The sequence below is a fragment of the Salmo salar genome, chromosome ssa14 (genome assembly GCF_905237065.1).
Source record: "Salmo salar chromosome ssa14, Ssal_v3.1, whole genome shotgun sequence".
NCBI lineage: Eukaryota > Metazoa > Chordata > Actinopteri > Salmoniformes > Salmonidae > Salmo > Salmo salar.
This window is the reverse complement of record NC_059455.1, coordinates 74,986,083-74,998,703: the sequence shown is the minus strand read 5'-3', so window position 1 is coordinate 74,998,703 and position 12,621 is coordinate 74,986,083. Positions and strand designations below refer to the sequence as shown.

Genomic DNA, 12,621 nt, shown 5'->3' with positions numbered 1-12,621 from the left:
AGAAGGAAATGTGAAACTCAAACAGAATGAACTTAGCTGTTTGTTTGAATAAATATATAATAAAATATACACAAAATATAGAATGCCCGAATCATAAGAATCTTTAATAAATATCATATGTACAGATAAGACCTAAACAGATGATACGATTAACAGTTGTGGTCGATAGTGCAAGCCTACAGTTAAAGGCAAAGTCTGAAAGATTCCTTGCTTCTCAATGCAAATTTGATTAATGATATACAATTAATAGCAAATGCCTTATGAGCTTAGTTCAACTGTCTCACCCTGTCACAAAAAACTATGTTACTCTATTGTTCATGTTCGTTTACATAGACAACAAATACAATGTATAGCTTCAAAATATGTTTAAAACTACCATGTCAATGAATTTGATAGTGGTTCCATTTCCTTAGTCTCATTGCTCAGCTTACCAAAGAAAGTGGCAATGTCAGGCTGTTGTTTCGGCATTTAAACATGACACAGAAATAAGTTCTTTCTTCAGTGCAGTAGTCTGTCTGTGATATCTCTGTGTTAAGCAGAGACAGGTGTGGTGGTGTTACTCTCAATTTCAGCTGCTGCAGCATCAGGGTTGTACCTGTACTTGTATCCATAGGGCCGTAGATGATAGGTGAAGTATTCCAGTGTGTACATCTCTACAGGGTAGATGTAGTGAAATGATACGATGTGATCTGAACAACATTCTGGGCCCTGGGAGAAAGAAGAACGACAGTCTGATTAAGTATATTAATAGTTGTTTAGGTAGTATACCAAATGCTTTATTAAGCCTGTATAGAACATTATACAACTGTTTAAATAAGGCCCTGCAATAGACTTGTACATCAAGCTGCCTCACGCTACAGAAACAAGATAGAGGCTCTTGTCTTACGAGCCTTTCCGGCTCGCACAAACCTTGGCTACTTACTTATAAGTACAAAGCCATGAGTAAATATTTACTTTAGCTACTCATAAGCCATAATCATAACACACTGAATGTCAATCCCAAAGCATCTATGACACCTCTCACAATACATTTCACGCAATACATTTCTTTGTAGCTGTTTAGATACCAGTACAGTCAGAGGCTGGCACCGAGATGGCATTGAATGAGCTGTATTCTGTCATAAGCAAACAAGAAAACGCTCACCCAGAGACGGCGCTCCTAGTACCCAGGGACTTTAATGCAGGGAAACTTAAATCAGTTTTACCTAATTTCTATCAACATATTAAATGTGCAACCAGAGTGAAAAGAACTCTAGACCACCTTTACTCCACACAGAGATGCATACAAAGCTCGCCCTCCATTTGGCAAATCTGACCATAATTCTATCCTCCTGATTCCTGCTTACAAGCAAAAAATAAAGCAGGAAGCACCAGTGACTAGATCAATAAAAAAGTGGTCAGATGAAGCAGATGCTAAGCTACAGGACTGTTTTGCTAGCACAGACTGGAATATGTTCCGGGATTCCTCCAATGGCATTGAGGAGTACACCACATCAGTCATTGGCTTCATCAGTAAGTGCATCGATGACGTCGTCCCCACAGTGACCGTACCTACATACCCCAACCAGAAACCATGGATTACAGGCAACATCCGCACTGAGCTAAAGGCTAGAGCTGCCGCTTTCAAGAAGTGGGACTCTAACCCGGAAGCTTATAAGAAATCCCGCTATGCCCTCCGACTAACCATCAAACAGGCAAAGCATCAATACAGGACTAAGATTAAGTCGTACTACACTGGCTATGACGCTTGTCGGATGTGGCAGGGCCTGCAAACCATTAGACTACAAAAGGAAGCACAACCGAGAGCTGCCCGGTGACATGTGCCAACCGGACGAGCTAAACTACTTTATGCTAGCTTCGAGGCAAATAACACTGAAACATGCATGAGAGCACCAGCTGTACCGGAAGACTGATCACGCTCTGCGGAGCCGATGTGAGTAAGACTTTTAGACAGGTCAACATTCACAGGGCCGCAGCGCCAGACGGATTACCAGAACGTGTACTGCGAGCATGCGCTGACCAACTGGCAAGTGTCTTCACTGACATTTTCAACCTCTGTCCGAGTCTGTAATACCAACATGTTTTAAGCAGACCACCATAGTGCCTATGCCCAAAAACACTAAGGTAACCTGCCTAAATGACTACCGACCCATAACACTCACGTCTGTAGCCATCAAGTGCTTTGAAAGGCTGGTCATGGCTCACATCAACACCATCATCCCAGAAACCCGAGACCCACTCCAATTTGCATACCGCCACAACAGATCCACAGATGATGCAGTCTCTATTGCGCTACACACTGCCCTTTCCCACCTGGATAAAAGGAACACCTATGTGAGAATTGATAAGAGAATGATCTAATAAAGGTAAATGAATCAATAATCCATTATTAATTAGTAGTTATGTAGCATGGATAATGCATAATCAATGTACTGAACGTTAGTCCCATAAAGTCTAGTAGAGGCTGGAGAGGGAGAAAAAAGTGTGTGTGTATTTAGTGGGCCCAAGGGAGCAGTAGACGTGTGTGTGAGATACCGCGAGTAGCCTTCAAGGTTCTCCTAATCTCGGAGGAAAGGAACAGGCAGCGCTGGATAGTGATTAACAGTGGTGGGAAGTCAAGGGGGAGATACTGTTCACCTACTGTTTGTGTGTATGTGTGTGTGTTGGTAATATACTGTTTGTGTGGAGGTGTGGCCATAAGCGGAGAGAGAGGATAAAATGAACATCTTTGATAATGTTGGGCAGAACTTTCTCTGAATAAACTGTACGAACCTTTTGCAGAAAGCTGAGTCCTTGCCTAATTATTAACCCATTGTCTTACAAACCTTGGGAATTAATCAAGGCTTATTGATTGTTAATTATTTTCATTAGGATAGAAAATTATTTTGACAAGAATGCTATTCATTGACTACAGCTCAGCATTCAACACCATAGTGCCCTCAAAGCTCATCAATAAGCTAAGGACCCTGGGACTAAACACCTCCCTCTGCAACTGGATCTTGGATTTCCTGACGGGCTGCCCCCAGGTGGTAAGGGTAGGTAACAACACATCCTCCACGTTGATCAACACAGGGGCCCCTCAGGGGTGCGTGCTTAGCCCCCTCCTGTACTCCATGTTCACTCATGATTTCACGGCCAGGCACGACTCCAACACCGTCATTAAATTTGCCGATGACACAACAGTGCCGATGACACAACAGCCTGATCACAGACAACAACAAGACAGCCTATAGGGAGGAGGTCAGAGACCTGGCCGTGTGGTGCCAGGACAACAACCTCTCCCTCAACATGATCAAGTGAAAGGAGATGATTGTGGACTACAGGAAAAAGAGGACAGAGCACGCCCCCATTCTCATTGACGGGGCTGCAGTGGAGCAGGTTGAGAGCTTCAAGTTCCTTGGTGTCCACATCACTACCAAACTGGTCCAAGCACACCATGACAGTCGTAAAGCGGGCACGACAAAACCTATTCCCCCTCAGGAGACTGAAAAGATTTGGCATGGGTCCTCGGTTCTACAGCTGCACCATCGAGAGAATCCTGAATGGTTGCATCACTGCCTGGTAATGCAACTGCTCAGCCTCCGACCGCAAGGCACTACAGAGGGTAGTGCGAACGGCCCAGTACATCACTGGGGCCAAGCTTCCTGCCATCCAGGACCTCTATACCAGCCGGTATTAGAGGAAGGCCCTGAAAATTGTCAAAGACTCCAGCCACCCTAGTCTCTGTTACCACACGGCAAGTGGTACCGGAGTGCCAAGTCTAGGTTCAAGAGGCTTCTAAACAGCTTCTACCCCCAAGCCATAAGACTCCTGAACAGCTAATCAAATGGCTACCCAGACTATTCAATTTTTTTTCCTGTGCTGGCCACCCGTGGGAATCGAACCCCAACCCTGGCGTTGCAAACACCATGCTCTACCAACTGAGCTACAGGGAAGGCCTACAGGGGGGTGTACCGGCACCCCCCTGTATATGTTATTTTTTACTGCTCCTCTTTAATTACTTGTTACTTTTATCTTTTATTTTTATCTGTATTTTTTTTTAAACTGCACTGTCGGTTAGGGGCTCGTAAGTAAGCAATTCACTGTAAGGTCTACACCTGTTGTATTCGGCACATGTGACTAATAAAATTTGATTACACATGGAGACAGCATCACACCCACATACAGACCTGAAAATATAATTGAATAGAATGGTATGTATGATTATACTTCATGTAAGTGTCCACTTCATTAGGGTTAGGCTATGCTTACCTCTCTTAGTTTGTAGTGGTCGTATAAGAGATGCAAGGGCAGTTTTCTGGGTGGCTTTTTGATCAGGTGCTTGTGTGGTGGGTAGGGATGAAACGTCTGCCTTCCCTTCACATCTCTGGAGTCCCCCGGCTCCACACCCATAGTCTCCATACACTTCCCTAGAGCCATGTCTTCTATGATGGAGAAGTGGGAACATTTCCCTGTGTCGAATCCCTTGATGAACCTTCTGACGGCTTCTTTACTGAGGACATAGCCGGCTCCACCACTCATGTAACCCTGCTGGACGAACGGGCGGAACCTTCGCCCAAAGTATACAGGCTTCTCCGGGTCCTGTTTAGACAATGTGTATCGGAGGTTCTCGATGACCACGAACGTGTCATCGTCGGCTTTGAGGACCCAGTCGTAGTCGTTGCGGTGGTGTTGGTAGATGTACTGGAAGGCTCTGATGGTCTTCCAGTAGAGCTGGTCTCGTCCCTCGCTTACGTTGAGCCCCACCGTGGGGAATTCGGTCTCCACTGAGCTCATGTAGAGGATTTTATTGCATCGTTTGGCCCAGGTGGCCCGGATGTGTTTGGTTCTGGACTCCAGGTTCTTAGGCCCAGTCATGATCCAACATAGTAGTCGTACATTTTGGGACAGGTTGGCTGCAACACTCCTGTCCTCATCTGAAAGAGATCATTTAAAAATAATGAATAAAAAGTGTGGTCAATTAGCACATGGTGTCCCAAACTCGGTCCTGGGGTGCGTGCTTAGACACCTCCTGTACTCCCTGTTTGCCCACGTCTGCGTGGCCTTGCACAATTTCAACACCATCATTAAGTTTGCCGGCGACACAACGGTGGTAGGCCGGATCACCGATGACGATGAGTCAGCCGACAGGGAAGAGGTTAGAGACCAACAGTGAGGGAAAAAAGTATTTGATCCCCTGCTGATTTTGTACGTTTGCCCACTTACAAAGAAATGATCAGTCTATAATTTTAATGGTAGGTTTATTTGAACAGTGAGAGACAGAATAACAACAAAATCCAGAAAAACGCATGTCAAAAATGTTATAAAATGATTTGCATTTTAATGAGGGAAATACGTATTTGACCCCCTCTCAATCAGAAAGATTTCTGGCTCCCAGGTGTCTTTTATACAGGTGCGTTTTTAGTTGTGCCAGGACAACAATTTCTCCCTTAACATCAGCAAGACAAAGGAGCTGATCGTGGACTACAGGAAATGGAGGACCAAGCACGCAGCCTTTCACATCGACAGGGCTGTAGTGGAGCAGGTCGAGAGCTTCAAGTTCCTCTGTGTTCACATCACTATGGAATTATCATGATTCACACACACACACACCAACACAGTCATGAAGAGAGCATGAAAACACCTCTTCCACCTCAGGAGGCTGAAAAGATTTGGCATGGGCCCTCAGATCCTCAAAAAGGTATACAGCTGCACCATTGAGAGCATCTTGACTGGCTGCGTCACGGCTTGGTATGGCAACTGCTTGGCATGGCAACTGCTTGGCATCTGACCCCAAGGCACTACAGAGGGTAGTGTGTACGGCCCATTACATCACTGAGGCCGAGCTCCCTGCCATCCAGGACCTCTGTACCAGGCGGTGTCAGAGGAAGGCCCTAAAAAGTTTCAACTGTTCTCTCTGCTACTGCATGGCAAGCTGTACAGATGCACCAAGTCTGAAAGCAACAGGACCCTGAACAGCTTTTCAAATCAAATCAAATGTTATTTGTCACATACACAAGGTTAGCAGATGTTAATGCAAGTGTAGCGAAATGCTTGTGCTTCTAGTTCCGACCATGCAGTAATATCTAACAAGTAATCTAACCTAACAATTTCACAACAACTACCTTATACACACACACGAGTGTAAAGGAATGAATAAGAATATGTACATAAAAAATATATGAATGAGCGATGGCCGAACGGCATAGGCAAGATGCAGTAGATGGTATAGAGTACAGTATATACATATGAGATGAGTAATGTAGGGTATGTAAACATTATATAAAGTGGCATTGTTTAAAGTGGCTAGTGATACATTTATTACATCAATTTTTCATTATTAAAGTGGCTAGAGATGAGTCAGTATGTTGGCAGCAGCCACTCAATGTTAGTGATGGCTGTTTAACAGTTTGATGGCCTTGAGATAGAAGCTGTTTTTCAGTCTCTCGGTCCCCACTTTGATGCTCCTGTACTGACCTCGCCTTCTGGATGATAGCGGGGTGAACAGGCAGTGGCTCGGGTGGTTGTTGTCCTTGATGATCTTTTTGGCCTTCCTGTGACATCGGGTGGTGTAGGTGTCCTGGAGGGCAGGTAGTTTGCCCCCGGTGATGCGTTGTGCAGACCTCACTACCCTCTGGAGAGCCTTACGGTTGTGGGCGGAGCAGTTGCTGTACCAGGCGGTGATGCAGCCCGACAGGATGCTCTCGATTGTGCATCTGTAAAATTTTGTGAGTGTTTTTGGTGACAAGCCGAATTTCTTCAGCCTCCTGAGGTTGAAGAGGAGCTGCTGCGCCTTCTTCACCACACTGTGCTGTGTGGGTGGACCATTTCAGTTTGTCCGTGATGTGTACGCCGAGGAACTAAAAACTCTCCACATTCTCCACTACTGTCCCGTCGATGTGGATAGGGGCCTGCTCCCTCTGCTGTTTCCTGAAGTCCACGATCATCTCCTTTGTTTTGTTGACATTGAGTGTGAGGTTATTTTCCTGACACCACACTCTGAGGGCCCTCACCTCCTCCCTGTAGGCCATCACGTCTTTGTTGGTAATCAAGCCTACCACTGTAGTGTCGTCTGCAAACTTGATGATTGAGTTGGAGGCGTGCATGGCCACGCAGTCATGGGTGAACAGGGAGTACAGGAGAGGGCTGAGAACACACCCTTGTGGGGCCCCAGTGTTGAGGATCAGCGGGGTGTTGATGTTGTTTCCTACCCTTCACCACCTGGGGGCGGCCCGTCAGGAAGTCCAGGACCCAGTTGCACAGGGCAGAGTCGAGACCCAGGGTCTGGAGCTTAATTTTTTAAAAACATTTTACGTCATTTAGCAGACACTCTTATCCAGAGCGACTTACAGTAGTGAATGCATACATTTCATAAATGTTTTGTTCCGTACTGGTCCCCCGTGGGAATCGAACCCACAACCCTGGTGTTGCAAACACCATGCTCTACCAACTGAGCCACACGGGACTAATGACGAGTTTGGAGGCTACTATGGTGATAAATGCTGAGCTGTAGTCGATGAACAGCATTTTTACATAGGTATTCCTCTTGTCCAGATGGGTTAGGGCAGTGTGCAGTGTGATTACGATTGCATCGTATGTGGACCTATTGGGGCGGTAAGCAAATTGGAGTGGGTCTAGGGTGTCAGGTAGAGTGGAGGTGATATGGTCCTTTACTAGTCTCTCAAGCACTTCATGATGACGGAAGTGAGTGCTACAGGGCGATAGTCATTTAGCTCAGTTACCTTCTCTTTCTTGGGAACAGGAACAATGGTGGCCCTCTTGAAGCATGTGGGAAAAGCAGACTGGGATAAGGATTGATTGAATATGTCCGTAAACACACCAGCCAGCTGGTCTGCGCATGCTCTGAGGACGCGGCTGGGGAATGCCGTCTGGGCTGGCAGCCTCGCAAGGGTTAACACGTTTAAATGTTTGACTCACGTTGGCTGCAGTGAAGGAGAGCCCGCAGGTTTTTGTAGCGGGTCGTGTCAGTGGCACTAAGTTGTCCTCAAAGCGAGCAAAGAAGTTGTTTAGTTTGTCTGGGAGCAAGACATCGTGGTCCGCGACGGGGCTGGTTTTCCTTTTGTAGTCCGTGATTGACTGTAGACCCTGCCACATACCTCTTGTGTCTGAGCCGTTGAATTGCGACTCTACTTTGTCTCTATACTGACGCTTAGCTTGTTTGATTGCCTTGCGGAGGGAATAGCTACACCGTTTGTATTCGGTCATGTTTCCGGTCACCTTGCCCTGATTAAAAGCAGTGGTTCGCGCTTTCAGTTTTGTTTGAATGCTGCCATCAGTCCACGGTTTATGGTTGGGGAATGTTTTGATAGACGCTGTGGGTACAACATCACCGATGCACTTGCTAATAAACTCGCTCACCGAATCAGCATATTGTGGAACATATCCCAGTCCACGTGATCGAAGCAATCTTGAAGCGTGGAATCCGATTGTTCGGACCAGCATTGAACAGACCTGAGCACGGGCGCTACCTGTTTTAGTTTCTGTCTATAGGCTGGGAGCAACAAAATGGAGTCGTGGTCAGATTTTCCGAAAGGAGGGCGGGGGAGGGCTTTATATGCATCGCGGAAGTTAAAATAACAATGATCCAGGGTTTTGCCAGCCCGGGTCGCGCATTCGATATGCTGATAAAATTTAGGGAGCCTTGTTTTCAGATTAGCCTTGTTAAAATCCCCAGCTACAATAAATGCAGCTTCAGGATATGTGGTTTCCAGTTTACATAGAGTCAAATGTAGTTCTTTCAGGGCCGTCTGTGTCTGATTGGGGCAGGATATACATGACTGTGATTATGATCAAAGAGAATTCTCTTGGTAGATAATGCAGTCGGCATTTGATTGTAAAGAATTCTAGGTCAGGTGAACAAAAGGACTTGAGTTCCTGTATGTTATGATCACACCACGTCTCTTTAATCGTAAGGCATACACCCCCGCCCTTCTTACCAGAGAGATGTCTGTTTCTGTCGGCGCGATGCGTGAAGAAGCCGGGTGGCTGTACTGACTCTGACGTATCCCGAGTGAGCCATGTTTCCGTGAAACAGAGAACGTTACAATCTCTGATGTCTCTCTGGAAGGTAATCCTTGCTCGGATTTCGTCTACCTTGTTGTCAAGAGACTGGACATCGGCAAGTAGTATGCTCGGGAGCAGTGCGCGATGTGCCCGTCTACGGAGCCTGACCAGAAGACCGCTCAGTCTGCCCCTTCTGCGGCGTCGTTGTTTTGGGTCGCCGGCTGGGATCTGATCCATTGTCCTGGGTGGTGGACCAAACAGAGGATCCGCTTCGGGAAAGTCGTATTCCTGGTCGTAATGTTGGTGAGTTGACTTTGCTCTTATATCCAATAGTTACTCCCGACTATATGTAATAAAACCTAATATTTCCTGGGGTAACAATGTAAGAAATAACACAAAAAACAAAATACTGCATAGTTTCCTAGGAACGCAATGCGAGGCGGCCATCTCTGTCGGCACCGGAAGTAAGACTGCTAAATATCCGATAGGCTAAGGTACAGGCAGAGAATAGGCAAAATGCGTTTTTAGTGAGGCAGGCAAAAACTATCATACATGGGAGGATTAAATTACGGGGAAAAACAGAGCTCCGAATAGAAGTGTGTCACAAAACAAACAATACCTCACAAAGATGGGGTGCAAAGAACTGAACTAAATAGTGTGATAATGACATACAGGTGTGTGAACAGATGATCAGAATTCAGGTGATGGGGAGTGAGCTGCGTTCAGGGGATCTATGTGTTTGAGCGTATCATGACACAAGGTGAGATCCAGATGCAGACACAAGAGGCAGATTGTTGGAGTCTTACAGTGTTTATTAATCCAAAAGGAGTAAGCAAGAGACTGGTCATGGACAGGCAAAAGGTCAAAACCAGATCAGAGTCCAGGAGGTACAGAGTGGCAGACAGGCTCGTGGTCAAGGCAGGTAGAATGGTCAGGCAGGCGGGTACAAAGTCCAGAAACAGGCAAGGGTCAAAACGGGGAGGACTAGAAAAGGAGAAATGCTGGTTGACTTGGAAACATACAAGACCAACTGGCACAGAGAGACCGGAAACAGGGATGAATACACTGGGGAAAATCAACGACACCTGGAGGGGGTGGAGACAATCACAACGACAGGTGAAACAGATCAGGGCGTTACAGAGCGTGTGAGTTGGAAGCAGACATTACAGCTGTTACTGTTTATTATCTATCTTCTTAACTAGTTACTTTATACTTAGCTATATGTACATTCTGTACAATGACAATCTACATGATTCTGTGTTTTCAACTTTGTGGCAACAGTTTGGGAAAGGCACTTTCCTGTTTCAGCACGACATTGCCCCTGTGAACAAAGCGAGGTCCATACAGAAATGGTTTGTCGAGATCGGTGTGGAAGAACTTGACTGGCCTGCACAGAGCCCTGACCTCAACTCCATCTAACACCTATGGGATAAATTGGAACGCCGACTGTGAACTAGGCCTAATCGCCCAACATTAGTGCCCAACCTCACTAATGCTCTTGTGGCATAATGGAAGCAAGTCTCCACAGCAATATTCCAACATTTAGCGGTTTCCTTCCTCTCTGGCAACTGAGTTAGGAAGGACGCCTGTATCTTTGTGGTGACTGGGTGTATTGATACACCATCCAAAGTGTAATTAATAACTTCTTGATGCTAGAAGGGATATTCAATGTCCGATTTTAGTTTTTATCCATCTACCAATAGGTGGGTTTTCCTTCTTTGCTAGGCGTTGGAAAACCTCCCTGGCCTTTGTGGTTGAATCTATGTTTGAACTTCACTGCTCGACTGAGGTACCAAAAATCATGTTAAACACTTATTGCACACAGAGTGAGTCCATGAATTTATTATGTGACTTCTTAAGCACATTTCAACTTTTCAAGACATTTCAGCTTTTAATTTTTTATACATTTGCAAAAATGTCTAAAAACATAATTCCACTTTGACATTATGGGGTATTGTATGTAGGGCAGTGACACAAAATTTCAATTTAATCAATTTTAAATCAGGCTGTAGCACAACAAAATGTGGAAAAAGTCAAGGGGTGTGAATACTTTCTGGAGGCACTGTATTTGAATCAGCTGTGTTGTGCTAGAGCACCCACATTTTTAAGTTGGGGCCAGGACTGAGTTTGGGAAACTGATTTAGCAGATGCTATTATCCAAAGTATTTGGTTGTGTCATTGAAACAACTGCATGTGGCCTATGCAGGAATCAAACCCCTAACAGTAGTGTTCCCAGCACTGTGCTCTAATCCACTGGCCTCTTGGAACCAGAATTCTTTCAGGAATCACAGATGTTAGAAGATTCTCTCTCACACACACACAAAAAAAGCTTTCTACTTAGACTTAGACCTTACATCGTCATAGCAAGTGGAGAAAACCTCAAAACGCATTTGTTTACATTACATTCGTTTTTGATGAATAACATTTTATTACAATATTGGGATTAAGAAAGCCACAAATAAAATGCAGTGAATGGATGTTCAGAAGTAAATTACCTGAGTGTATGTGTCTTGGAACCCTTTTGTCATAATGAACTCCACTGGAGTAACCCAGTGAGAAAACAGCTGGTTTTGCAGTGCTGGTGTCCAAGTAAACAAAGTATTGAATAGACAGAAATCCTATACACAGCCCAGACACAAAGGGTACAGGTGAAAGAGTGATCATAATTCCCCTCTTTTAGACCAAACCCTGTGAGTGATACAAAAAAATAAGTGAGTTAGGGCAGGTGAACAAACACTTGTTACTTCCAACCTGTCAAAAATAATTTGCCAATATGCTATATACAGTATTCAACTGACGTTGACTGTGCTATCATGTTCAAGATCAGTTTACAAGGGGGATGTATTTAAAATAAAGGATTGTAATAATGACTCTCAATCAAAGTCATTGTTACTTTTTAAGTTACAATAAAACATTTTGCAACATTTTGATATGAAAATATTTTGACATTATCGTTGGTAATTTTTAATGAAAAAAATGGGCTTACCAGTTCACACAAAAATGTAAAAAAATATATTCTCCTCTGATTGTGGATAACGCCGGAGTAGAAACATGGAGTGACAAGAATAAGAGCACATAGTGGTGGGAGTGAGTTTTATAGGCCGGTTAATTCCTCCAATACGCATGCATGGAATGTTACCAAGCAGTTATTGCGTTTGCCTTGTCTGATACATCTGATGATGAGACTGAAATTATGTATGTACACTAGTAGGCTATAATTGACAAATTTTCAGTCAGTGCATGATCATATCCACAGATCCAAATGGTATCCGTATTTGTTGTTTAAATTCGGATATTGAACGAACGGTACACGGATCGTGCTTTCATCCATTTACCTGCAATCACAAGAATGTTCTAGGAAACAACACATCGATTTAGTCAGTGTCGCCTTTATTTTTTTCTCTTTATTTTGGGAGAGGGAGCTCAAATAAAAATGTCCTGTTTTTATAAATAACAACTTTGTAACAGTTCTATAACATTTTCATAACCACTCTTTATAATACTTGTGTCTAAGGCTACGATGGACATTGAGATTCCCCTGACTGATTTGGTGTTTGTCGTTTAGGCTACTGCTTAGTGCTGCAATGCATATATAATTTGGTGCGAGTCATTTCCAAT

General features: G+C 44.6%; 1 protein-coding gene across 1 annotated transcript; it reads right to left on the bottom strand.

The window, feature by feature from the left end:
* Window positions 1-306: 306 nt before the first annotated feature.
* LOC106570288 (glycoprotein-N-acetylgalactosamine 3-beta-galactosyltransferase 1-like) lies at window positions 307-12,345 on the bottom strand. Its single transcript, XM_014142441.2, has 4 exons — window positions 11,990-12,345; window positions 11,499-11,691; window positions 4,252-4,916; window positions 307-708 (listed from the first exon to the last, which is right to left on the bottom strand). Exons 2-4 carry the CDS (start codon window positions 11,665-11,667, stop codon window positions 532-534), a joined length of 1,011 nt encoding a protein of 336 aa, XP_013997916.1. The 5' UTR covers window positions 11,668-11,691; window positions 11,990-12,345; the 3' UTR covers window positions 307-531.
* Window positions 12,346-12,621: the final 276 nt, after the last annotated feature.

Coding starts and splice junctions, on each gene's coding strand:
- LOC106570288 (XM_014142441.2), bottom strand. CDS start 11,667: ATGATCACTCTTTCACCTGTACCCTTTGTGTCTGGGCTGTGTATAGGA. Junction 4,917..11,498: donor TCCAAGACACATACACTCAG/GTAATTTACTTC, acceptor GATCTCTTTCAG/ATGAGGACAGGAGTGTTGCA. Junction 709..4,251: donor ACCACTACAAACTAAGAGAG/GTAAGCATAGCC, acceptor TCTTTCTCCCAG/GGCCCAGAATGTTGTTCAGA.